The following is a 26,737-nucleotide window of genomic DNA, read 5'->3' as shown; positions in this document are numbered from 1 at the left end:
TACTTGAGGAAAATAGGCAAGCAGAACTTCCCCGGTCCGCGCAGAATGACCACGACATACGTGGCTATACCAGCAACGCAAGGTCGAAGTAACAACCCGTCACAGCTGACAGCTGACAACCCGTCGCGGCGAGAAAAGCTATTGCTGAATCACGGGCAGCCACTGCTTTCTTTACATGAGAACTTATACATTACAAGCACTTCAGCACATGTTTCAACAAAATTGTCTCTATTTGATATTCGATCCGAAAGGTACCATTCGGTATTCGCACACCCCTAATGCCACAACAGCAAAGAAAGGGTGCATGAAAACCCAAGGAAAGCGTAGATTGGGCTGGCAACGATGCATCCACCCACCTCCTCTAGTGGGCCAGTCTGCTCGTGAAGCAGATGCCATGTGAACACACCCCGTGTTTGAGTCGCCTGCTGTCATGGAGATTAGTACACCGCAACTGCGCTGGCAGCTGAACATAACTGGAGGAGGAACTGCCTGTAATTGGTGGCTGTTGGGAGGTGTACAAAGTTCCTATACCAGCCTGGCTACAATGGGGGGACCTTTTGAATGGAAACAGACAGCAGCATGTCTGCCTGAGCAGTCTTTCTGGGGACGTGCATTGAGGGCTGCCAATTCAAGCCACGCAACATCACTTTACAGAGCACAACACTGCACACCCAGTTGGGAGCACATTGGAAACACAGTGAATCTGACATGGCAGAAAACGTAAAAAAAGTTGAGCAAGTCACACTTGTGCAGGAAAAAATTTGCTGTGGCTTAGCTTGGTTAAGGTAATTGCGAAAGCAATATTAATTGCGAAAGCTGTAGCTACGCCATGGTACAGCTGGTAGTGTAGCTGGTGGTGGTGCTTGTGGTTAGACTTGTGGTGATGCATCGGTTATACAATCCAATCCAATCCAAACAAATCCATTCCAATTCAATCCAATCCACTCCAATCCAATGCAATCCACTCCTATCCAATCCACTCCAATCATATCCAATCCAATCTAATCCATTGCATCCAGTCCAGTCTAATCTAATCCAATCTAATGCAATGAAGGTCAAATGAAGGTCAATGGTGGTCACCGCCGCAGCACGGCAAAGGCGTGAAAGTGCAAGTAGTATTGCTTTCGCAATAATATTTCTCCTTGTCTGTCAAGTTCAAGGCAGGGGCAATGCAAACCACACTGGCCCATTTTACCAAAACAGCCATCCACATGTTGTGCACTGGCTCCAGTGAGGATGGGTGGGCCTCCACGTGTGGGAGAAGAAAAAATTGTGCATGGCTCTGTGCCAGTGAAGATCCAAATGTGGCCTGCTCACAGTGCTCTCCCAGTAGGCATACAGGCTGGCTGTGTGGTGGTCATCGCACTTGCCACACCAAGAGTGTGACGAGTAAGGCAGACATGAGTGAAGCCTCTGTCCTTGTTCTATTTTCACAAGCAAGAACATTGGGTAATTACGGTAGCTTCATTGCCAAACTTCTCAACACAGTGTTTATGATAAGAAATATGCCACTGATCAGTCGAGTAAAACTGTTGGACAGCTGTGCCATTGTGGTCAGAGCAAGTGACACTTGTGCAATTCCACCATGCACCAGAAAGAGGGCCCCTAGACAGAGAGAGGCTTCCCCACCACACTCACTGGAGGCCGGGTGTGAGCTGAAGTAGCGCACCATGAGGGGCTCCAGCCGGGGCAGCCGCCACAGCAGGCAGACGGCCACATTGGCCGCAATCAGGACGTACGCCACCCGGCTGCCCTCGGGCACACTCTGCCACCACGCATGCACCTGCAGACAGACAGATGAGCATGGGCATGGGTGAAGGAAGCCTTGCCACACCCTGGGGGGGGGGGGACAACACACCTGCTGGCGGAAGCGGCCACGCTTGGAGGACTCCCAGCGGTGGGCCACGATGGAGCGGGCCTCCCGTCGCATGCGCTCATACTGCCACACGGCCGCACCCAGGAAGGACGCCCCACAGCACTGCACCACGGGAACAACACACAGGGGCCGGCCTCACTCAACTGCCGTACAGTCTGCGTCATGCTCTGGCACTGTGCCAGAGACATCACAAGAAGCGGCAGCCAAAGCTCTTGTGCCCAAGGTGCTCAACTTCCAGCCTAGGAGATGCAGAGAGGTGTTGCTTGGTTTGCACACGAGTGCTCCGCTCGGGTGCTCTGCACAAGAGCAACACAGGCTAGCTGTTGCTCCTCAAGGTGCCTTGATGGCGAACGCCGCTTTCAGTGCAAGGACACCGCTCTGGATGGTGTCATGTTCGGTCCCACTCTCCCATTCAGGATAGGGTTACAGGGATAGGGTGGCCGCAACTGGCACAGGACAGGGTCAATTGGAGAGACACGGGAGAGGCCTTTGCCCTGCAGTGGGCGTAGTCAGGCTGATGGTGATGATGGCGCAGGAGCCATCTCACTGTTTCCTGTAGCAATACTCTGCACATCGTATGCAACAAGTAACCTTCAATCTGATTAGGAAAAAGCACATTTCTCAACAATAACAAGATGCTTACTCATCTCCAGGATGGGTTTCCAAAAGCTCACCTCTATTCTCAACAACGCTGGCCAGATAAACATTATCTCAGATTTTAGCAAAACATTCGACCTCATGTATCAAGCCAAAATAATTTGCAAACTAGAATTGATTGGTCATCCTAACTTAATGATTCAATGGATACATTCTTACTTTCCAACAGCATACAATTCATTGCTACTGATGATTGCTGTTTTAACCCCCTCCCATTCACTTCAGGCATGTTCGGGCCACTGCTTTTTTTGAATATATATCAAAGACATTGCTGATGTTATGAATGAACCTGTACAAATTAGGCAGATGACCACATTTTAGTCGACCAAATTACTATGCTTACCTTGAGAGCATGCTTACAGGGGCGATGGAGAGAACACAGTGGGGGAGGGGGGGGCGCCCATCATCGCGCTTTCACTTCGGGAGAGTTGCACACAGTACGTTCTAGAGCATCTATTTCTTAACACTTAAGTAAAAGTGCGACAAAAAGAAATCTGAATGGCACATTCTCATCGTTATTGTACATGGCTTAATCAAATGCACAAAAAACATGTACACGAAAATAACTAATAATTAAGGCTTCCCTAGAATATTTCACCTCACTTCCTGACTGATATGTTAAAGAGTACAAGTATATCAGTGCCACCAAAGCAAATAACTTTACCTGGAATAAGCCTGGAATAAACACTGTGAGCTGAAATGACCAATACATTTGCTTACCAGCCTTTTCTTAAGCTGTGCTTACTTAGACACAAACTAAAACTAGCCCCGTCCAAACTTAACAAATTAATTTACAATTCAATCATCAACACAGTACCGTCTCGGATCCCTATGCAAAAAGTCATGCTGAAGCACCAGAAATGATACAACGCAAATTTTTCAAAGTATTGTACAGCTGAGAATTCATGGGATACAAACCTTGCAACTGCACCAAAAGGGCTCTGGGTGCCTTGAAGGTCGCCCTCACCTCGAGTGGCTCCAATAAGGTTGTTACCAACCACTTTTCTGGCTAAAAAACGATAAGTTGCCCAAGAGCTCAGAGCCCTTGCTTACACCTCCTCTTCTAAAAAGGAATCGCCATACATCCCACGGGCTGTGGATGACCACCAGACCTTCTAAACAGTGTTGATTCTCTTCATACTGTTAATGGCTTGCACTCTTGGAGTTATGCTTCAGTATGGATGTATTTTTCATTTTAATAGCTTTGCGTTTCGCATCCTAATAGCTTGCATTTTGTGGTTGCATTTGGTTCTTCATTGCTTTCAACTTGTACTTTATACTGCTTTTGCGTTTCTATGAATTGTTTCCTGTGAACACGTTTATGCCCCTCCTGCTTGGGCCTATAGCGCAGTATTTTCTAGATAAACAAATCAATCAAGCCAGGTGTGGCAAATGCCCGATTTCGTTCCCTTTTGCAGTCCTTAATACTAAATAAGCTGAATCTTCCCCATCTTACTGCTGTTACAATAGCATGTAAAGTTCTGCTTTCAACATTCCTAGTTTTACCTTGTAGTGGTGCCATATGTAACGAACCTGAAAATGTGCTTTGCATCATTGATACATCCAATCATGCGTTGTGGTGTATTATTATGTGTATAGAAACATCATTTTTTGAATAATGCATTAATTACCTTTGCCTCATCTTTTATTTCTGTAACCATGCAATAAAAAGGACACCATTCTCTGGCTACTGATTAGAGATTTCACTGCTGCTGTCACTGCTGCCTGCCACTGGCTCTGTCCCTGTGTTGTGCAATGCTGACAAGTGGGAGTCTCCCTGCTGCCTCACCCCCAGGGTGAATGCAGCTGCCTTGGTGAGCTGGGCCGACCCGGCAGGTGGCAGTGGAGCCTCGGGGGGAGGAGGAGGGGGCGCCTCACGCCTGACCCACGGCTGCCTCACGCTGCGCCACCTGCACACAGGGGAGACAGTTGTTTCGCTCATCCTGCACAGTGCTACACAGAGGACACTGCAGTTGCCGTGCTATGCTTCCTGTGTAACACATTCCCTCCTGAACTGCACAGTGCATTCACTGCTGAGACACCACACTCAAGTTCTGCACGTGCATCACAAACTTGTGGCAAACACACAACCAATGAATCTTTCACTGTCTGACAACAAAACAGATGCTGCTCAAATTCCACTGGTAGCATGAAACAAGAGCCAGGCAGGCATTTCAGGGAAGCCACAATGACTGTGCTGCACTGTGTTTCCAAAGGCTGCTGCAGTTTGTTGCCTCAGTGAAGGTCGTTGGGGGTCAAACTCAAGTCACTGTCCATATTTTTTTTTGCCTTTTCCTTATCCTAGTATGCCCAGCTTAGCTGCTGCACTAACTGGGCCAGTTGGTGGATGTTCATCTCCAACAACCACCAGCTAGGAAGACCAAACGGGGTTACAGCACAGACACACAAACACAGGAAGAAACGAGGTGACACAACACTGTTCCGTCACTTCCTGTGTTTGTCTGTCTGCGCTGCTTCAGCATGCACCAACTAGCCTGCAAAAACGTTCTCGCAGACAAAATGGTCTTCTCGGGCCTTTCATTTTGTTCGAGGGAAAAAAAAAATACGAGAAAGAAGAGCAACGTGTGATCAATGGCTTGGTGGGCACAGCGTGGTGCTGCACCTACTCCGATTGTGGTGCAGCACTGGAGGAGATGTCTTCCCCATCTCTTTGGCCACTAAAATTATGGGCACTCTTCTTGACCCCTGTCCTTGCACAGGTTTGCCTGTGACTAGGCATGCAGTGCAGTTGAAATGTGAGCTGCCTCAAGTAGGGGCACCCTGAATTAGTGCAAAGGAAAAGTAACAAATGAGCCAGAAACACCAAGAGCAACACTGTGGTGACAAAGACGAGCACCCTTTCCGCTGGCGTGTGCACCACTTCGAATATTGGTCGCCCTCAGTGCACCTTTCTCATTGTTAGCACTGGTGCAGCCACATACAGCACAGGGAGAGCACCTGCCACGTTCGGCTGCCAGCCACAGGGACGTTAAACCCCGTCACCCAGACCAGAAATTGATTAGCTCAGAGGTAACGAGCCACAAAATCATTCAGCAGAAGGAATGCCCCGAACAGCGGCGTGGCCCTGTCGTTGCTTGCTCGGCGAGAACTGCAAATGCGGACGCCTTCGGCATTCCTCACTTCGTGTCGGGAGTCCCTCGGCCCAAACCGAAGGACGTTAATAACAGATACAGCGCATCGAGGTCACACGTTGGCTGATCGCTCAGGAACAACGAAACACACCATGCGCACGACTGGACTGCCCACACATTTTCAGCAGCAGCTAACAGTACTTGAGGGTTCGGCAACACGAAATCACAGTCGAGTCACAGTGTGAGTGAAAACTGAGAGTGCAAAAAAATGAACAAGGCCGGATGATGCACGCACCGGCAGGAGAGTCGCAATGTGCCCCTGGGCAGCAGCATACCGCCGGCCTGTCTACGCCTTGACGCTACCTAACTGCCGCGCGCATGTTGTGTGCGCGAACGTATGTGTGTAGGAACTATTAAACATACGCCGAACTTTTATTCAGACACGCCCTCAACGAACTTTTGCCACGTGAACTCATCCAACTTGATGCACACAGAACAGAAAGCACGCGCATGCACACGCAAACACCTTGGCGCACGCGTATTTGCACGGCGTGCCCTAGCAGGATACGACTTGCCAAGCCAAGGACTTTCTTACCTAAAGTAGGGAGAGCTGGCGGCGCTGCACTTCAGCCACCATAGACGCTCAAAGAGCTCAAAGTAAAGAGGACACCAACCCCCGTAATGTCCCTAGCGCGTCAAAAGTAGAGCTTTTTGTTCGCCAGTTTATTAAACCTAGAGAACGTAGCGCTTGACAGTCCCTAGGCACAAAAAGTGGTCGTTCGCAGGTATTCGCCTCGGTATTTGTGCATTGTTCTGGTCGGCAACAGCCAACTGAAGCGATTGTGCAGGACTCGCCCATAGAGAAAGATATTGGTAAAGAGCGGACACTCGGCGAAATCTGGCCCCAGGAAATGACGCGCAATCCTCCTCCTCCACTAGATAATCTTCCAACTCCAGGATGGCGCCACCAGTCTCTAAACGCGCGCGCGCGCGCGGCCGGGTAGCCGGCGCGGCGGCTCAGACCCATCCGAGTGGCAGACAACGGAGCATCGTGGGGGCTGTTTTGTGCGCGTGAAAGCGTGCGGCGTATTTGCTCGTGCGGGCAGACCGCAATTTTTTTCGTCTCTCTTGCCCTTCGACACAAAACTCCTCCTGTTTATGACGGCGGCAAGGTGAGAAATGTTTATTTGTGGAAGTACGCTGTATTGCATGCAATTTAGGCGGCCGCGCCGGCCGCCGTTGCCTGTCCGCAGTTCGTGAAGCGGCGCGCTCGCTCTGTGGCCAGCCGGCTGTTGTTCACGGCATTCTTGCAGTTTGTGACAACGTCAAGAAAGGAATGTTTTGTTTTTGCAAAAGTGCGCTACATTTCAAGCACTTCATGCAAAATTACGCTGCATTTCGAGCACTCTAGCTTAGTACGCCGGCTCAGTTGTGAAGGGCGCGCGCACGCTGTGTCATGCTACGCCGTGGCGGGAGCGGCTAGAGGAATGATGCTGCATGATGCAGCCTCGCCGGTCGGTGCGTAGAAACAAAAAAAAATCCTGCCCACGGCCTGTGGCCCGACGCGCTGTGCCTAGCGGTTAGTTTTGCTTGGTTTCGCGCTTTATCGGGACGTCACGTTTTTGTATGGCCCCCGACAATATGTAACTTCTTATGGGTGACATTTGTCGGTGTAAGGTTAAAATGTACTTTTTTGAAAGTGGGCGAACGGCGAAGACGACCGTTCCCGCGCAGCAAGTACGGGACCGTAGTTTTCAAGACTGGTGGAAAAAAAAGATGACGCACGAAAAGCTCAAAAACCTTACTCTTGTAGTACGTATGTGTGTATGTACTCTACGTGCGAAAGAGTCCGTTATCTGCGCTCGTGGAAACGCACATTTCGCCCGTGCATTGACAACACAGGGATGCGCTTTTGAAAACCGGGAAAAAAAGGCAACGCGTCGGGCTTTCTAAACTCTAAAGAGCTTGAAAACCAAGAAATGTTAAGCCGATAGTTTAATTTGCTATGCTTCTTAAGACATACGTTGCACCCGTGTATTTCTCAGTGCTCCTAACACATTGGGTACTTCTGGTTCGTAGTCCGTGTTGTGGCCGTCTTTGTACGAAATATTCTCGAACAAACCGCGTGCTCTGCTGTCCACCTAGGTTTTAGAAGGTAGACAATAACGTCGGGGATTGTAGAAATGCTTGCAAAAAGCTGATTGGTATCTGCCGTGCAGTAGGGTATGTGTATTGTACTTTGCGCAACGACGTTCAGCACGCGAGTTTCGCAAGAACATGTTTACTCCGCTCGTAATTTCGTTCCCTCGCCGCTTTCGCACCTTTTCACTGTTTACAGAGTTACAATATAAGGAGACTGAGAATGACCATACTTGCGAATTTTTCAGGTGATGCCACCCGTCGGCAACACCTGCTGTGTGCCGTGGTGCCGCAACAGGATCACCTTGAGCAGGAGGCCAGGAACCATCTTCCGCATCCCACGGCTTTGTTTATGTTGCACAAAATAAATGTTCTCATTTCACTCAAAACCTGGTGTCTTTTGTGGAGTGCTAATATTTGGCAAAGGCTGTGATGCAGCTGCGTTCATGGCTGGTCAAAAGCACTCGAAATCTATTTAATTATACGCTGCCAACGGCGCAGCGGGGCGCGGCGTATGCTAACATTCAAACCGCGCGCCCCTGAAACCGGAACCGGAAGTCGTCCCAGGCAGCGAGGCGCAGCGCATGCAGCCATTCAAACTGCGCGCGTTGAAACCGAAACCGGATATTATGAGACTCCGCCCGCTTGGTGCGCTGCAGTCAAATGGGCCGCTGGGCCCTATGGGAGTGTCCGCTCTTTACCAATATCTTTCTCTATGACTCGCCTGCGTTTTAGGCCGTCGGCTGAGACGTGCACATTTAGCCTCGGCGGCTACGACGCCGTGCGAAGCGCTGTGCGGCGACTTAATTTTAAGCATAGTGATTTTGCCGTGGTGTACGTCGGAGGTAATGACCTCACGGGCCCTAATGCCACTCCGCAAGCGATTTGCGATAACATCAAGGTAGGTGCGTGGTTGCTCAACGCTTTCAATTTCGGTTCATTTCTGTACGGAATTCTCATATATTTCACGTCACAGGCCCTTGTCCTGCACCTGCTGCGCGTCGTGTTCGTGGCGAAGGTCTTGCCGCGGTGTTTTGCCACGACGGACTCCCGATCGAGGCAAGCCGTCGCGTGCTTCACCGCAAGCTGACGGCTGCACTTGAGCGGATGCGGTGTGTAGGCACCTTGAACCCAGACGTGAGTACCGATTCATGCTTGCCTTAACTGTTGTGCGCCTTTCAGCTAGAGGAAGGCAAGTGCAGTCAGCAAGCCTGCCGAGCGCTGGAGCGGTGTGCCGAGGAACAAAAAAGTGAAATATTGGCTCAGCGCAGTTGACAGGACAAATAGTATGCCAACGTGTCTTCGGTCTGGCGCCAGCATAATATAGCTACTTTCATTTTCGCCCCGCCGCGGTGGCTCAGTGGTTGTGGCGCTCGGCTGCTGACCCGAAAGACGCTGGTTCGATCCCCGCCACGGCGGCCGAATTTCGATGGAGGCGAAATTCTAGATCTACTGTGCGATGTCAGTGCACGTTAAAGAACCTCAGGTGGCCGAAATTTCCGGAGCCCTACACTGCGGCGTCCCTCATAGCCTGAGCTGCTTTGGGACGTTAAACCCCAATAAACCAAACCAACCAAAATGACCTTCCTTGCTCCATTATGCCTACCAAGACGATAATAGAAGGCGCCGACCGAAAGAAAGAATAGGGAGTTATAGCATATCGTTACCGTGTTTACGTTACCGTTTACCGGGCTCGGTTACCGCTTACCGGGCTCGGCTAGCGACATCTGCGCATGCGCGAACATTACCGTGCCGGTTACACTTGACGGAATCTCTTTAGCGTGGCGGAGAGAGTTAGCGTTCGCTTGTAAACAAACATGGCGGCGCCCTGCTCGCCCGCTTCGGAATAAATGCATGTCACCGCTGGATTCTTTGAGGCGATAGCTCACTCAAATGGTAGCGGTTCGCTTTTATTTCGCATACTCTTACCCATACGTTGAGGTTTAAGTGACAACTAGCCCATGTTGTTGAGATAATTCAGTGATTTTCGAGACGTTAAGCCTAGCTATCCGCGTACGTAGCCAAAGTCGCCAAAGTAGCAACAACAGTAGTTTTTGTGCCAGCTACGAGGCGGGCTGCGAGACGGCCGTAGACGAGCCAATCCAAGATAGCTAGCTCGGAGAAAGTAGAGAAAGGAAGCATGGCGGCACACGCAGCGTGTTCAAGCGAGCAGGGTGCTTCTTGAAGCGAAAGTGCCGCTCAAAATCTGTGTCCTCCATGCCGTCGATGTTTAAAGGCCGTTGTACGATCGCTTTTGAGCGGATCCGCCAGACAGGCGGACTGGCGAACCGAACGACCAGACGTGGCTGTAGTGGTGGCAGCTATGCCGCGAGGCATACTATATTGGCCACATGTTGATATTACGAGTGTTCAGAGCGACTGCGAACTTCTCCGCGTGCAGCAGCGGCGAGCAGCGACAGTTTCCAGAGTTTAAATCGACGCTGATGTAGTTGACAGAGCGCCTCTTCAAACCGACGCAAGACCTACGCGTTGGCGGTGTCACGAAGTGTTTACGTGGAGCTGTTTGTGGTTGCTGCAAGCGTTCCTAATTCCTGCGAGGATCATCACGCACAGCGGCGAGCAACAGCTGCTCACGGTGAACTTCTGTGCGTGCATGAGCTGCCTAGCACAGTGAGTAGTGTCCGCGTAGTGAAAGTGATTGCGATCGAAGCGAGTGATTTTACGTCAAGGCAGTGAAATGTGCACCTTCGAAAGCTCACTACGCACGCCGTGCTTTCCGAATGCTGAAATGAACGTGGCGTTGTGCAGCTAGTCGCATTCGTTGCGATGGTTGCAGTGATCGCGACCGAGTTGCTGGCTACGCATTCGTTACCATTTTGTTCGCGATTCGTGTTGGCACTGTGCTTGAGAATTGCCGTGTGTGTGACGTGACGCGACGCGAGCTTGGCTGCACGGCCGTAGGACTTTTGCGGCAACAACAGCGATGTCGCCATCCTTCTGCGCTTTGGTGCTCCATTCAGTACGTTTTGTGCGTTTTGTGATGATGGGTGCTCGGGTTACGACTCGCCGGAGAAACTGTGTAACCTGTGTGAAAACATCGGTGCAGTGCAAATGTATCTTCGGGAGCGTCATTTCTTTTTATTGCCTGCCGGCTGTGCGCACATTTGCCTGCAATAAACATATCGGCGTGATGAATGGGTGACCGAAGACTACCTCTAGCCATTTCGGTTTAGTTTGTAACAACATGGTATTACGCGATTACAAACAAGAATCATTGCCGCTTTTAAATCACGACTGATTGACAGTGTACAAATCTCTAATATGTGCCAAATCATAAGTCTGTTTTTCATGAGCATTTCAATTGATGTAGCGCGGAAAAAAAAGTGTAGCAGCAGCTTATGCAATCAAAACTGTCCACAGAGCAAGTTGAGCATAACGAGTCTTGATGGAAAAGATGAAAAAATATTGAAAAAACCTTTGCCATTGCTTTTTTTCTCTTTTTGCTTAGCAGTGTTAAGTCAATATTGACAAATGCTTGGCTGTATTTAGTTTAAGTGGGATGTTGGTTTCCACTGCAATCAGAAAAATACAGTGGTCTTGAAGCACCTCATAGGCAATGACAGTGTCTGTTGTTGATTTCGCTCATGGTCCTTTTCGATCCGGAGATCAGTGGTATGAAACTGGATGTATTCGCAATGCTATTGTTGCAGAGCTGCTCGCGAAATGGGCTTTATTGGGGTTAAGCGGTTGTTCAGCGGCGCTTCCTGGGTCAGCCGCAGCAGTTTGTTTAACAAGACATTCTCGAAGCTTTGAGAAGATCTCGTCGATGCACTTGCATATGTCTGTCTGCTACCACCTTCATTTGCCTGTGACTGCTTGCTACAGACATGACTACTTGCAGACTGCAAAATAAGCCCTGTGGAGCTGGTAAAGCTACGCTAGGAACAAAGACGATGGTAACAACATCACTGCAAAGGGTAGCAATTCTTGCTCTGTCGTCGTCCCTTAGCACAGTTTCCACATGCCAACTTGCCACCGGTGCACCCCACAGTACGCTATGATCAAGTTCTGTGAAATTTACAGAAAGCAACAACAAGAAAAGAAGCAGGTTGTATAGGCATATCTAGTGCATGCTGTACAGATAGCTTCCTGCCTTATTATAGCCTGGCCCCTCTGTTTTTAACCCTTCATCACCCAGCACCTATGGCCCTATTTGTGTTATTGGCATGTGCTACAAATCACCAAACACATTTCATATTCTTGACCCTGCTAGATTGCTTTGGCCCATTAAGTTTTTTCATCCAAATCGGCCAGCTTTTAGAAAACATTTCTGCAATAGCCAACTTTTTCTTGTTCTTCACGACCTGCACCTTGACTGCAACATCCCCCATGATGCTTTTGTTGTTTGCTTTGAAAAAGCATGCGATTCCCTTATTTATGTAAGGCTGGTTTTCTCGTGCTTTAACTTGCATCCAATAGCTCTAAACTGGATCCAAGCTTAAACAGCCAGCCTTCGGCAGATTTCCCTTGCCAATTCTTATGCGTCCTGCCTTTTCCTGCAATCTCGGACGTCCGCCAAGGCACTCCTTTGGGCCTCAGCTTTTTATTACTTGCATTATTACCGTCCCTTCAGTGTTTTGTCACATGCCTTTACTGACAGCCATATGGGGTCTGCCATATTGCAATCAATACCAGCATTTCAGTTCTCCAAAACAACAATTAGCATGCCCTGCGTTGGCCTGTTTGCTAATGTTACTAAGAATGCACTAATATTGTTTTTTTATTGTCAGCATTACATTTTGCCAACTTATAAGGCCTTCCGATAAAGGTATATTCACTGTATACTGGTTCAAATACCTAATAATCCTCATACACCCACCCACAACCCATGATATTTACACTCGACGTGTCCTTAGTATCACCGTCTTCCAAGTTGCTTGTGTTCAAATCCCCTGTGTGGCATCAGCTTGTGTATTCGAATGGCACATGCCACAAAATCTAACTTAACTAGAATCCTGGAATGAGTTCAGACCTGAGGCACTTGTTTTATTCTCTCAGACTATTTTTGAAGTTCCAGTGTAACAGCACTAAAACTGAATCTTCAAATTTCTGCATGTCGTGCAGAAACTGCAGATTTTTTATAACTGTTTATTGTCACATAACCAACTAATCTCTTCTGAGTCATGGTTCCTTCTGCACTAGTCGCACAAGCAGTGTTGTGCCTCAGTTAGCGCATGCCACTGCATTTCAAGATTCATTTTTGTTTTTGCCACAAAAGGCTGGAATGGCCTTCCAACTCACAGGGCTTACTAACCTCTTGTCCTTTGAGCTAGTCACTGCAGTAATCCATGCAGTAAATGATGATGTTCATCCACTGATTTAGGTAGATCCCCCAGGTGAAGATATGTGATAAGGGAGTAATTACTCATTAGCATCCACTCAAGTGAAGCCATAAGGCTACAAAGAAAACCTACAAAGTTTTCCTTTGTAGCGGTATGGCTGTACTTGGATGCTAATGGTTAATTACTTCTTATTAGTATAAATTAGCACTGTTCAGGTATAATAAATGTTAAAATAAGTTATTGTAATAAAGTGCTTAGCCACTTGCTCAGCTCAGGAAACCAATACAATGCTATCTTATGTGTAAGAACTATCCTCACAATCTATTTCAAGTAATATTGGGGCAGATTTACACAACAGTTTTGTCGGACGGTATACAGTTGCATTTAGGCTAACTTGCACACTGCACAAGCTAGGTCTAGCCAGCTAAACTCGTGCACTGAAAAGCTAAGCATGCATTACTGTGCCTATCTGTGTCAGTCTTTCCCTGGCGCTTCTCTCTTATCGTATCTTCAGCTAAGCAAGACATTGACTTCATAACATGGCTCAGTGAGAATGCTGCAAATGCATACATATGCATGTGACTTTTATATATTCAGGATAGTGTTTACAGGACTGCTGGTTCATCTTAAACACAAAAGCCGTCAACTTCAAGTTGCAGTATAGAGATGCAAGAAATGACAAAAGCCATCACTGCTATTCTGTTTTTCTTCGGCATTCTTCGGCCTAACTTCATATTGCTATTTTCCATATTTCTGTTGCCTGTCGACGCCTCAGTTAATTTCTTTTTTTGAAAGCAGACTGGCAGTGATATAGGTATATTTTGCTGAACATGTTGATAGTCAGCAACTAACAGCACTCTAAAATTCAGCATATGTTAAGTGGTATGAACATCACTTAACAGTTAGCAATGTTCACTTTTGCTTGCTACCTTGGGAAGTGGTCATCGTTACATTCAGCCATTCTACATTTTACTGATCAGTTAAAATAACTTTACACATTGCTTTAAGGCTGTATCAGAGAACCTGTCACATACTTAAACGGCGTATTTGTAATTTCATTTTATAGCACGACATCACAGCTCCCTTATTGCAAAATCCAATTTTACAAATTCTACTTGAGGTGTTTGTGTTTGCTCGAGATAACCTGACAGTATGGCCATCGTACCTTGTTCCCCTGACTATACAAGTATTCTTTCTCAGCCTAAGCCGGGAGCCGTCGCCATGTAAACCCTCCAAATTGGTTCTTGCATTTACTGAACATGTAATTCAGTTTACTGGCTCCGACATTTCATTATATTTATATTAATGAGAATGGCATGCACAGACTTCTATGCAATACGAAGGCACCAACTTTGCTTTACATTCACAGCGACATTTGAGAATGCTTTGGAGTGCACAGAGTATATGCCAGCTTGTTTTGTACATGGCAACAATTGCATGGCCTTCAGCAGAACTTCCCATAGTTGTTTTCAACACTGCATTCTGGCTTGTGCAACTGCAATATGAGCTCAGGAAGGAATGTTAAACCACAACTTGATGGCCCGCTGTCACTGTGCAAAACAAAGCCATGCCCTTTTAGCCCAGTGATGCTGTGAGCCACAGAGTGCTATTTCTATGTTGGCTTTAATAATGGCGTGAAAAACATGAAAAAAATAAATCATTATTGTTGCATTTTCACTGTTCTGTGAAATGCATAACTGCTTTAATTACAACTGATTTTACCTGTTCCAATTAGCTGGAAACATAACTTCTCATGTCCATTAGCATTTGTGTTTGACAGCAGTGTTGTGCTAAGTTGTGAATGTTAAACGCATGCACAATTAACACACACCCCCACACGCACGCACGCACCTTATATATTGAATAGGTAAGCATGTCTTTTGCAGTAACAGTATAGTTAGCCAAGGAGAAGGCCGTTTACATATTACAGTGACTGTGCAAATTGCTTGGGAAATGCTGCAAGTGCAATTATTTTTTTTCTCTGTCAGCAATTCAAAAACACTGAAGTGTGCTATTTTGAATAACTGACTAAAAATTTTAAGTATGCAGTCGTAACTATTTTAAAAAGTGGGATTATGCCGATAGTAATTACGGACGGTTGTTAGCAGCCTGTACTGCAGTGTGGCCCGATCGAGAATTCGCAGAAAGAATCGCGTCGTCGCAGCGAAATCGTCAGGGCAGCGTAACTTTCAGAGCAAGCAGCATTCTGTTATTTTGGGGCCGGAAATCACGGTCCGTTGTGAGAACGTATCGTCGAACGGGGACGCGATGTGACGCGTTTTTCAATCTCTTGGGTAGAAATGATCCAAACACGTATCGTTTCCGACGGCATCGCTTCAGATGAGCAGACTCGCCTTCGATCTTGCAAACTTTTGTCGAGAATTGTTTCGCGGCTGTCAGGGTCGTCTGAACCGAGATTTGTGCCGTTCCAGCCCGAATCACAGCCGACCACGAGTCTACCTTCGACGAAAATCCCGCAGCAAAAGAAACGTTGACGCAACGGATATTGTCTTGAATACGCCGCATTTAATACGCAGATATCTACCGCAAGATATCTGCGTGTTTCGCTAAAAACACATGCCTGTACCGCTGCAGGCGATTAGGCGGGCGGCACTGCCGGGAGCGCCAATCGGAACGTTCGAACCATCCGTCTCGTCCGCCAGCAGCAAAAGTGATCGTACAACACCATTCCGCCCCACGCCCGAGCGGAGGCTGAAAGTGAGCGGTTCGCTCGCTGGCGGATCCGCCTGAAAAACGATCGTACAACGGTCTTAGATCTCGGCGCGGCTCCGGCTCCAGGAGGGAAACGTATGCATACATATCTTCAATCTCCCTCCACGATAGAGCCCCAAGTATGGGGGGTCACTCAGAACACTGTAGCAGGCCATGACTTCCAATCGTACGGACAAAGCGGTAGAACACTGCTCCCAACCACACAAATGAAACGAAAAGATGAGAACTACAGACGTCGGCTAGGCCTACGGGATTGACTAGGTGCTGGCTACGGCTTAAGCTGGTTAGCTTCACGAGTGCACTTGAAAAGCCGCTCGGCCTGTAACGTAGTATGTACTTAATAAGCTGATATAAATATTATTACCATCTATGCAGGATCTAACTAAGAAATTCTTTCAATACGCGCGTAGTTATGCTTGCTATCATCATCAGTCTTTACGTTACGGTAACTTGATACGGGAGTGACGCTACGCTAAAACACTTTCCGTGTTTTGGAACGCTAACCGGAAAGTCCGGCGTACGGTAACACGGTAAACGGTAACGTAAACACGGTAACGATATGCTATATCTCTCTAATGGCATGACGTTTCGGCTCCCCCACGGGAGCCTTGTTCACAATGAGGCATAACATAGCTGGGTCGGTTATTTATACACGGCGCATGAGTGAACCCAGGCACCTGGCGTAGATTGGGGACAAGTTTGCATCATTCCGATTAAGCGTATGCGCTGTCGTGTAAATAATCAGCGATTCCACATAGAGCCGTGATTTCTTGTCCCTTTATTTTGTGATCAGCAAGCCCATTTTGATCTTGCGCGTCGGTTTCTGACGTCACCCTGGTGTTCATGCATCCTTCGCTCAAAGTCACCCGACTCGCCGATGTACACATACGCGCAGTAAGCACATGGGATCGAATACACAACACCTGGGAACTTTTCCTTCTTCAGCTTGTCTTTGATTTGCACAAGACGACTCCTCGGTTTTCGAGCTGTGTCACGGATCCCCCCAGGACACTCGGGCCGAAAGAATGGACTAGGCGACTGATGTACCCACACACACGCACATTTAATACACCTATGCGACACAAACAATAGCACATGAAACTAACAAAACTAGCACAAAACACAAAGACTATCGATACACATGGCCCGGGAACAACCAGTCTACTAGCGTTCGGTGTTCGTACTCACGGTCAGTGCTGAAGAAGCATTATAGGTCCGGTCAGTGGCATTTCGGTAGCCGGCGTCGAGGTGGCGTTCGAAGTGCTTGGGCTGGCGTCACTGGCAGCGTTATTGGTGGTGTCGTTCGAGCTCCCCTGGCCATAGCAGGTGATTAAGTCAGCTGCCGGAATGGGCTCAGGAACGGCAGGAAGTCTACCGTGCGACGCCGTAGAACTCGAGAAGCAGTAGCCGGCGTTGCTGTCTTCCAATCGGGTTCATGACCCACCTCGCGCTTTTATGTTGTTGTTGTTGTTGTTGTCCTCTAAATAATGGCACGTACCCACTACGGGGGATTGGCCAAGACACAGGCGGCGACTGATAGGTGCTCAGAATGTTAAACAAGAAAATGATGGATTAAAAACAATAATTATAATGATAATTGAATTTAGGAAATATATGAAAGAAATTCAGATGTGTAATTGAAATAAGCTAAACAAATACTTTGAGATAGGTGACAGAAATTGAGAACGGGGCTAAAAGTTCCATGTTTCAGAAAGCTTTCGGCGCAGAGAAATATTGATCATGAGAAAGAACAGAGCTTAAGGCGGCAGCCGTTTAGTGTCTGTAAGGAAGTTTTGCATGGCGGAGATCACATTCCAATTACTGTGCCCAAGGGAGGAAGCCCCAAGAGACAGAACAACCCCAGCTGACAGCGTTAGACCTAGCTGTCGTAACGGATGTTCTAGCAGGCAGCTCCGTAAAGAGGAGAAACGGCGGCAGGTCAGCAAGAAATGATCTATCGTTTCATGTTCTCCGCAGAACGGGCACAATGGGGAGACCGCCAGACCAGATCTGTAAAGGTAGAAGTTTAAGTGAGCCACGCGACAACATAGACGCGTGAAGGAAACCTCAAGCTTGCGTGATCGCCATCCTTTACTGCTCCATGGGTAAAGGAGATGCCGGAATTCGGGAGAGGAGGTCAGAGCTGATGCTGCGAATTCATTCAAGAGCAGATACCTGCGAAATCTGGCCGCAGTAATATATGCGCTGGGTGGAAGCACAGATACGACTGGGCCTTGAAGAGATGCCTTCGCCAGGGTATCGGCAACCTCATTCAAATGGATTCCTGTGTGCCCAGGCACCCAGACCAACCGTAACGAACACACGTGGGGAGGAATCAAGCATTTGAATAAGTGTAGAGCCTGAGATGTTGTAGGCGCGTTGAGAGAGGAACACAACGATAATGAATCTGTCATAATTATGACAGAAGACAAAGAGCTGTTTAATTTGCGAAAGGCCAAGACTACTGCTAGAAATTCGGCCAAATAAATGGGGGTGTAATCGGGAAGGCGGAGAGAGAATGACCAGTCAAGGGAGATGGACAAAATGCCAACACCGGCCTTTTCTTCACACTGTGAGGCGTCTGTTGCTATGAGCACATGAGATTTAAAACGCAGCAAGTAATCCTGTAACAAACCGCTCAGTAAATGAAAAGGCATTAACTTTGCATGTTTAGGAAAGATGTCATCGAAGACAATCTGGATAGATGAAGAATTGGCGCATAGGAGAAGGATGTCCGAAATGCGGACGTTTAAGGTGTCAAGGAGGGATTGCACACAACAAATCTGAGGGGTGCGGAAACGAGACCAGGTTTCGTTGAAAAATGGCCGAGGCTGACGAAGGAAGATCAAATTGGCGGCATGAAGCGATGAATCACACATTTTTAGAAACGTTTTCACCTTTAAGAGCCGAAATCTTGAAGGCAATGATGGAATACGCGCTTCTAGGTACAAAACGGAATTCGTCACAAATTTTGGAAGGCCCAAACAGAGGCGCAACGCCTCCCGCTCCAAGAGAATCAAGGGGCGAAGTTTATACGCTGGCGCACCAGAGAATAAAGCACAGCCGAACACTAAGACAGGACGGACGTACATTCTATAAATCATAAGAAGCGAGTGTCCTCTCATGCCAGAACGAACATTGCTCAGCCTGCGCAGCATACCGACTGCTCGGACTCCTTTCGCAGTGATGTGCTCTATATGGGCCCGCCAGGAAAGAGAAGGATCATAAATTACTCCGAGGTATTTGATACTTTGCACTTGAGGAATTACATGGTTCTGATAAACAATAGAGATATTAACTGGACGAGAGAGTGGAAAAACCAATAAAGCACATTTATTGACATTAAGGGACAGATTAATGACCCCTAACCATTGGTCCAGGACATTCAAGTAGGACTGTAAGGACTGGTACAAAGAGGAAATGTCGTTCTCTGAAGCAAAAAAGGCGATGTCATCAGCATACACATAGATGGACACCTTGGTACTGCACGGAATACTGCTGAGTAAGATGTTGAAAAGTACAGGGGAGAGGACCGCCCCTTGGGGCACTCCTCTCGCTTGTCGAAACCTGCTTGATGAAATACCGTTCTGGAAGCAGTAAAATTCCCTGTCAGCAAGAAATTCAGCAACCCAAGCCACAAAGTATCTCGGAAGTCCTACTGCCTGTAGTCTTTGCAAAAGCGTCCTGTGCTGAACGCTGTCATAAGCCTTAGAAACATCTAAAGTAACAAGCGCTGCGTATTGGTTTCGGCGACGAGCTAACTGTATGCGGCTCTCCAGATCAGTATGGGCACACCATATAGAGCATCCTGGCCTGAAACCTATCTGGCAAGGGTTCAACAACCCAGTCTCTGAAATAACAGACATTATTCTACCAGGCAACACCCTCTCAATTAACTTTACGAGATTCGAAGTTAAAGAAATTGGCCTTATATTGTCTAACACATAACCATGTCCCAGCTTTTTAAGCAAAGGGATGATCTTTGCTAGACGCCATTCAGTTGGAATCCATGGCCCCTTAAGAGAGTAATTTATAAGTGCCAGTAAGTCGGTGGGAGATTCCTCGAACAAAATTTTAATCGTAGAAGAAGTGACACCATCAGGGCCAGGGGCCACGGGTGGAAGGCAGGATACAGTGTTCGAGAGCTCAGTGAGGGTGACGTCCTCGAAATCGTCCAATGTGGCAAGAAATCTCGGAGGAGAAGGAAGAAGAGCTGTAAACCGACGCTCAAGGCCTCTGCCTATCTCTTCTAGAGACTGAGCAAGTTCAGTCGGAGACTGAACTAGGGAGACAGCGCTCATGGTGGTCGAGATTACTTTTCTGGATTTTAGGTAATTGAATAAAACACGCCTATTACCTGATTTCGAAAGGAATTCGTAGTGTTCAGTATCGTACAACTCCTTTGCACGAGATACGGTGCGCTTAAACGTAGCAGCAATGAACTTGTAATCGATCCAGTTTTTGGGACACTGATTGTGGAGAAGCTTCTTCCAAGTAGCCTTTTGGCGCTTTTATAGCCTTGGCGTTGCTACACGCCATCCTTGTCATCGTCGTCATTGTCTTCTCTTCTCCACCAATCATCTCTTCCCACCTCACCAAATGCTTCTTCATCTTCGTTATTCTTGGATTAATAAATGTAATGCTTATCGTCATCCTCGTCTTCTCCAAACTTCTTTAGTTCATACTTCTATTTCCAATTTCTTATTACATGTGACAAGCTGGCACATGCGCGGTCTTTACATCGTAGGACCGTAATATCTGCGCCAAAGGTTCGCTGATGTCAGGAACATAGGGAATCACGGCTCGTTTCTGGGTAGCGGGATCAGCTTGGAGCCTGGGACGTCCCTTTTGATGCTGTACAGAGTCCATGACGTGTACAGGATAGCCACAGGTGGACAAGTCACGCCGTACACGCACATCTTCAGCATTCGGTCTTAATTCCCTAAGTTCCTGGCATCAGCGAACCTTTGGCACGCATATTGCGGTCCTATGATGTAAAGACCGCACATGTGCCAGCTCGAAAATTGAGGAGTCAGCTTGTGTAAACCAAAGACAAGCTGAAGAAGGAAAAGTTCCCCATGTGTTGTGTATTCGATCCCATGTGCGGACTGATCATCTGTGTACATCGGCGAGTTGGGTGACTTGAGCGAAGAATACGTGATGACCAGAGTGATGTCAGAGACCGGTGTGCAGATCAAAATGTGCTTGCCGAGCACTCGGTGTCCGCCGCACACAACATAAACTGGGCAGAAGCACGTGTGATCACAAAAGTAAGGGACGAGAAGTGACGGCTTTATCTGGAATCGCTGATTATTCACACGACAGCGCATACGCTTAATCGGAATGACGGAAACTTGCCCCCAATCTACACTCCCATGGGGAAGCCAAAACGTCATGCCATCCTTTCTTTTGGTCGGTGCCTTCTGTTTTCTTCATGTACCGTCCCGACCAGACGGGTTTCTGTCAGACACTAGACAATGCCTACCAAGCTTTCACTTGACTATTTCAACGAGCTATAGCTCAGATGAGGCGAGCATTGGCAGCTTCTTCGCTGAAACCTTGCTAAAATACTTCCTTTGCAAATCAGCACATGCTTCTATGATTGGCTGCTCTTGCGAGTTGCTTTTGGGCGATGAATGAGCGAAATTTTTGGCAAACCGAGAATTTGAGTGATGCGATGAGTTCCAGTAGTTTTATGGTACCAATTTTAATGTGCGTTGGCACGGCTGCTTTTACCACTGAAAAATTGTGAAATGTATGTTATGGTTTGGATTATCTGAAGAAATTTGTCAAAAAAATACTAAACATTTTTAGCAGCTGTGTGTGTGGGCGATATGTGCCCACATATCACACATATCACCCACATACATTGCTGTTTTTAAAAGCAGTTTGTTTACAGCTTGCACAAAACACAATGCGGAGTTTATTGCAAGACAAGCAAACATCGAAACTGATACCTGGAGTGGGGCATGACATTATCGCAAGAGCCTAGGGAGTGTATATGCATAGCATATGATTGAGCATGCAGCGTCCAGTTGCCTGTGAGTCTCTGGTACGTTAACAGTGGCAGATCTGTCTTCCAAAAGGCCAGGTAGGCAAGTTGTAACGTGTAGATATGCAGGCATTCATGCGCAAACATGCCACTGTTTGTTATGTACTGCACATTCTCCAGTGTCTGGTCAGCTACCTTGGACATCTCTTGGCAGCTCAGATTGTAGCTAAGTGTCGTGGCACGGCAGTGGCCACAGTGACAACTAGGGTAAATGCTTTTGTACCGACTGTTGCGGAAATAAACGACCACAGTAGAATGCTTCTCTCAGCTAAACCGGTGCACGTAGGACACGGCTGCACATTGTAGCTCCTGTGAACCTTTGTTCACAGACTCATTCTGAAAAAAAAAAAAAGAAAATTATAGTAGCTGAGAAGACTGCAGTAGGAGAAGATACAGGTATCAATATATGCCAGTATCTTGCCAAAAAGCACTCCTAGCACAGGGGGACATCCGGGTCTCTATTCTTATCCTTGTGTGCTTGGTTACCTGCCTTGAATATAATTAAGGCATTTTAATTTGGTTTTCAGTGAGCACTGCATTTGTGTGGATGCATTCTTTCTGCCTTCTTTATGCATTGTTTACTGGTGAGATCTGCCAGAAAGCTGAAGTACTTGTTGCAGCTGTATGCTATCGGGATTTATTGCTCAATTTACCTTATTTATCAGCATATCGCATTTTGTTTTCAGCATCGCTTCCTGGATGCAATAAAGACACCCAAGAGGCACCTTTTCGCCACCGATGGCTGTCACCTGTCGGCTGGTGAAGGTATCCAGGAGCTGGCAGAGGTCTTCGCCAGGGGCCTCGCAAGATTCTGTGGAGTGGGCATCCTGGCACCGTTCTCAGGTGTGCCTGCCAGGTATATCATCCGCCAGTGCCATCACTGCGGGTCCAAGGGCCACCAGCTTGGGGACGAGTACTGCAGGCCATAGGACCTGCACTACAGCCTGCAGTACTTACAGCAATGGACAGTGCAATCATTGTAAGGTTTTGGTGAGTAACTTGGTGGCAGTGAGACCTGTTCCTTATGTGTTTCTGAGCTGTATCTGCTCCATTGAGTCTGCAGCATCACGTGGGGCTCTTTATTGTTCACTGACATTGCCCAGCACAGAGGCATTTTTGCATTTAGACTTTTGCATTTAGACTTGCATTTAGCAGGATGGCACCAAGACTAAAGGAGCTGCCATCGGCTGATACTTTCATCTTGATCACAGAGTTCAATGCGAAGCACGGCCTAGCCTGCATCCGAAGCCTCCTTCGCTCTTTATGTGCTTATGAAAGTTGCTACGTATGTGCTTATGAAAGCGAAAACTTTCGTGAACTTCATTCACTGGATGGATGTACTAGGCTGTGAGGTGTTGCTTGACTTATGCGTACGACACACATTCCACCTCCGAGTGCGCAAGTGAATTGAGAACATGGCGCACTTGAGCTCCCACACACTACAGCAGCGTACGAACCTTGACTTCATCCATTGCCAAAGACTCTGCCATAGCGACAGAAAAATCTTCAAATTGTTCGACCCATGATGACCAGGAAGCCAGCTCATACAAGTTGAACGCTGGTGGTGGCGCTGGGCCTACCAAACTGGCGAACTGAGGTTGTGTCTCAGAAGCATGAGAGTTCACAACGAAGATGGTCTTGAGTTAGCGTGCCTTGAAGGAACTTGATCCTGGATTCCAAGCAATTATAACACCATGAGGAGGTGACCTAGCCAAGCCTAGCCGTGATCCAGGCTAGCAGACGGAGCCACAGCAACCGAGACACTCTCAATGCCAGAAGTTAAGAGCCTTTATTTCAGCCAGCGTTCGTTTTTGTGGGACTGAGCAGCGCCCTGTAGGAACGCCTCACACAACATTAACTTAGGGCTGTAAAAGAGCTGGTCTGAAAGCTTGCAGTCAATCAAACCAATGATGAAGCATTCTTGAAACAAGCATATCTTCAGTAGTAGGTGGTGCGTAGTCTCAGTGTTTAACCATGGTATGGAGAGCAGTGCTAAAAACAAACGGTCTCGTCCGGTTGCTTCATCCGGCGGTAGGAACAGGCATATTCATATAGCTTGAGTGCAGGTACGAAGTGGTCGGTGAATGCCTTCTCGAAATCTGATATGGCCCTAATGTAAGGACTGTTCATGCGTGCGGCCCCATGTAGTGGAGCATGGGCCACATGGACCATGGAAGCATGGTCTTAGGGCATACTGTTCAATTCTGTCTTTCAACTGTAAGGCTCCAAGGGAAGCAACATCTGCTCACTCTGGTGACCATTACATTTTACTGGGGCATAGCATTCAGATATACTGTCTCCAAAATGGACAAACTGCAGTGCTCCTTTCGTTGGTTGTTTAAAAAAAAAGTGAAATGTTGGGTATGTTAAGATGTTCATGACTTGTGTAAGGTTAGTAAAACTTGAATGGTTACACATTCTTTAAAAGGTTATTTATGGTAGCGAACTGAAGTGTGTGCCTGGTGCTACCAATGTGAAATGGTTTAGAACTTGTGTGTATAAAAATGGGTCCTGTCACTTATTGTGAATTATCTTCATATTGCTGTTCTGTCATGTGTGTGCACATTTTTATGCTATGATTTGTTCCCAGTCACATTGTTGTGTGATGTGTTGAAATTGACAGCTCTGTGTTCGCTTGTTTTCAAAAGGTGCAAAATTTTGGGGGTGTTTCATGAATAAATCAAGCAAATGTTCCAATTGGAAGCCTTTGTCAGCTTAGTCAAACCTTAGATGGCTTGACATACTTTCAAATAGTTTTAGTTGGAGGTAAACTGAAATGTGTGCCTTGTGAGGACAGTGTGCAAATTTTAGAAATTGAGTTTATGGAAGTGTAATTTCTTAAGTGGCATGAATGGTCAACTTTATTTTGGTGCTTGTTCATGTAGATGCATATTTTTATACAATGCTTTGTATTTGCAGTGACTTTGTTGCATGACAAGACTTGAAAATTTCAACATTTTTTAGTTTTTCCTGTTCGGCTACAGATGTCTTTTGTTTTCTAAAATGAATTGGTAATTCACTGTACCTGCTCATAATTTTGTCCAGTTCCTCAAAGGTCCCGGCCGCGGCGGCTATAATTTCTTTGGAGGAGAAATTCTAGAGGCCCGTGTACTGTGCGATGTTAGTGCACGTTAAAGAACCCCAGGTGGTCGAAATTTCCGGAACCATTCACTACGGCGTCTCTCATAGCCTTAGTCGCTTTGGGACGTTAAACCCCATAAACCAAAACCAACCAACCAAGTTCCTCAAAGGAACAACGGTGGTGCAATGTGCGATTGTATTTTTTGCGATGTATTGTAATTATCACGTATTCAGCATATGTCAGGTGTGATTGCTCAGAAAGATCTGTGGAGTGACTATGATAAATTGAGATCATAATAAGGGGCATGGTTATGGTGGCATATGCAGGTGTAAAGCACACAAGTTGACGCATCATTGGTTTGGTTTCATAATGAGGGATGAAGGATATGTTGGAAACAGGATGTTGTAGGTGAACATAAAAAAAAAATGAGAAGCATGGGTATGTCCAAACATATGCAGATAAGTGGTGGAGGCACACCTTTCGGAGAAGTTGTCAGTGGAGGCATTTGAGGACAACTTAAACTATAGTCTGATGCAACTTAAGTCTGCAGTAAAGCTCCGCCCACATTCAGCCTTCGCCCACAGAATTCCTCCACGATGAAAAAGTAGTCCACTGGATAAATGTTTCTTGTTTTCTAAACAAGAAGCTCATCACAACAAAAAAATTGACTCAAATTTTGATACATGGATTGGTTGACGTAGTCAAACATGAAAAAGCTGATTTCGTTTACTGTTGCAATTAGCCACCGGAGTAATACAGGACGACGCGGACTGCGGCCCAGTGTTGGGAACTGCTGTTTTTTTTTAACTTATATCTTACTATATGAGGTTTTAGCTGCAAGTCTGACATGGAGTCCTGGCTGTTCCTTTGACCTTTACAGCGTGCAGTGCCTGTGTGTAACTCTTCATTTTACCCTGATAATATGAGGGGCGTACACAGCCTGCAAAAGTATGGCTGTAAACTAAAGCTATCTCTTTCATTTTCTTCAAACGTTCTGTGTTGTGTTAGTGTTATGTGCCGCCATCACATGGCTTGTGTTTTCAACAATTTGCTGCCTTACCACCAGAATTGACGTGCGAGGACTCCCATTTTTGCTGTTTGTGTCGTTTGGCGTTGGTCAGTTACACCTAATAAACTAAGTGACACTTTGCAGGCTACGCCTCGTCCCTCCTTGCCGGCCTCGTCGCGTCTCATTTTACGCAGCGACATAGCGTGTCACGTCGGAACCAGCAGTGATTTTCTGTAAATGAGCTTTATGAACGGCACCAGCTGCATAAATCTGCTTTTTGTTTTTCGGCAGTCTTATTACCAAAATGACGTGGAGGTAGCAGGACCACAGTATTGCAGAATTCGAGGTGCGCAAAAGCACTAGCTGATAATTTAGACCTGTAAAATTGGCATCAACCTGACGGGCCAACGCTGCATCGCTCAGGAAGAATATGGGGAAAAAAATTTTTTTTTCTATATCGCCTCGCAAGGATCACTTTCATTCATAGGTAAAGGTAGTAAAGGCAACAACCAGCGTATCTCAGTGGAAAAATGCAAAAAAAAAAAAACCTTGCAGTGCGCCTTCAGAGTTGTGCTGTTCAATAAAATAAGGCAGTTTCGGAATCACTGTAAAGAAAAAATGTACTTCCGCGTTGCGAATTTACGAGCCTGTATCCATCGAGGGTCAAGACTGGCCACAAGCCTAGCACAAATATAGTGCCTAGAATATACTAGGCACTATTCGACCATTGCAGCTCCTATAGGTGGCGCGGCGGCAGTACGACATGGCGGACGAGGCGGTGATCGCGCCGCTGA

General features: G+C 47.0%; 1 protein-coding gene, 1 long non-coding RNA gene and 1 pseudogene across 4 annotated transcripts in view; 2 read left to right on the top strand and 1 right to left on the bottom strand.

The window, feature by feature from the left end:
* Positions 1 to 6,190, bottom strand: part of rho-7 (rhomboid family intramembrane serine protease rho-7) — a 47,952-nt gene extending 41,762 nt beyond the window's left edge. For both annotated transcript variants that reach the window (XM_089546614.1, XM_089546615.1), the window contains exons 1-4: positions 5,921 to 6,190; positions 4,323 to 4,443; positions 1,859 to 1,978; positions 1,639 to 1,783 (exon numbers count right to left, since the gene is read on the bottom strand). In XM_089546614.1, the coding sequence (XP_089402740.1) occupies positions 1,639 to 1,783; positions 1,859 to 1,978; positions 4,323 to 4,443; positions 5,921 to 5,958 (424 nt within the window). In that variant the 5' untranslated portion in view covers positions 5,959 to 6,190. The remainder of the gene's footprint in view (positions 1 to 1,638; positions 1,784 to 1,858; positions 1,979 to 4,322; positions 4,444 to 5,920) is intronic.
* Positions 6,191 to 6,626: 436 nt separating this feature from the next.
* Positions 6,627 to 8,153, top strand: LOC149345393 (uncharacterized). Its single transcript, XR_016283293.1, has 2 exons — positions 6,627 to 6,797; positions 8,013 to 8,153. It is a non-coding gene; the product is annotated as an uncharacterized LOC149345393 (long non-coding RNA).
* A 288-nt stretch (positions 8,154 to 8,441) lies between these two features.
* Positions 8,442 to 26,086, top strand: LOC149345392 (uncharacterized; annotated as a pseudogene). Its single transcript, XR_016283292.1, has 3 exons — positions 8,442 to 8,665; positions 8,741 to 8,901; positions 22,539 to 26,086. The product of XR_016283292.1 is annotated as an uncharacterized LOC149345392 (transcript).
* The last annotated feature ends 651 nt before the right edge of the window (positions 26,087 to 26,737 follow it).

Source organism: Amblyomma mixtum, chromosome 5 (assembly GCF_055824585.1).
Source record: "Amblyomma mixtum isolate Tamu chromosome 5, ASM5582458v1, whole genome shotgun sequence".
In the NCBI taxonomy this organism is placed as follows: Eukaryota; Metazoa; Arthropoda; class Arachnida; order Ixodida; family Ixodidae; genus Amblyomma; species Amblyomma mixtum.
Note: the sequence above shows the minus strand (reverse complement) of the source record. Positions and strands in the feature narration are given on the sequence as shown.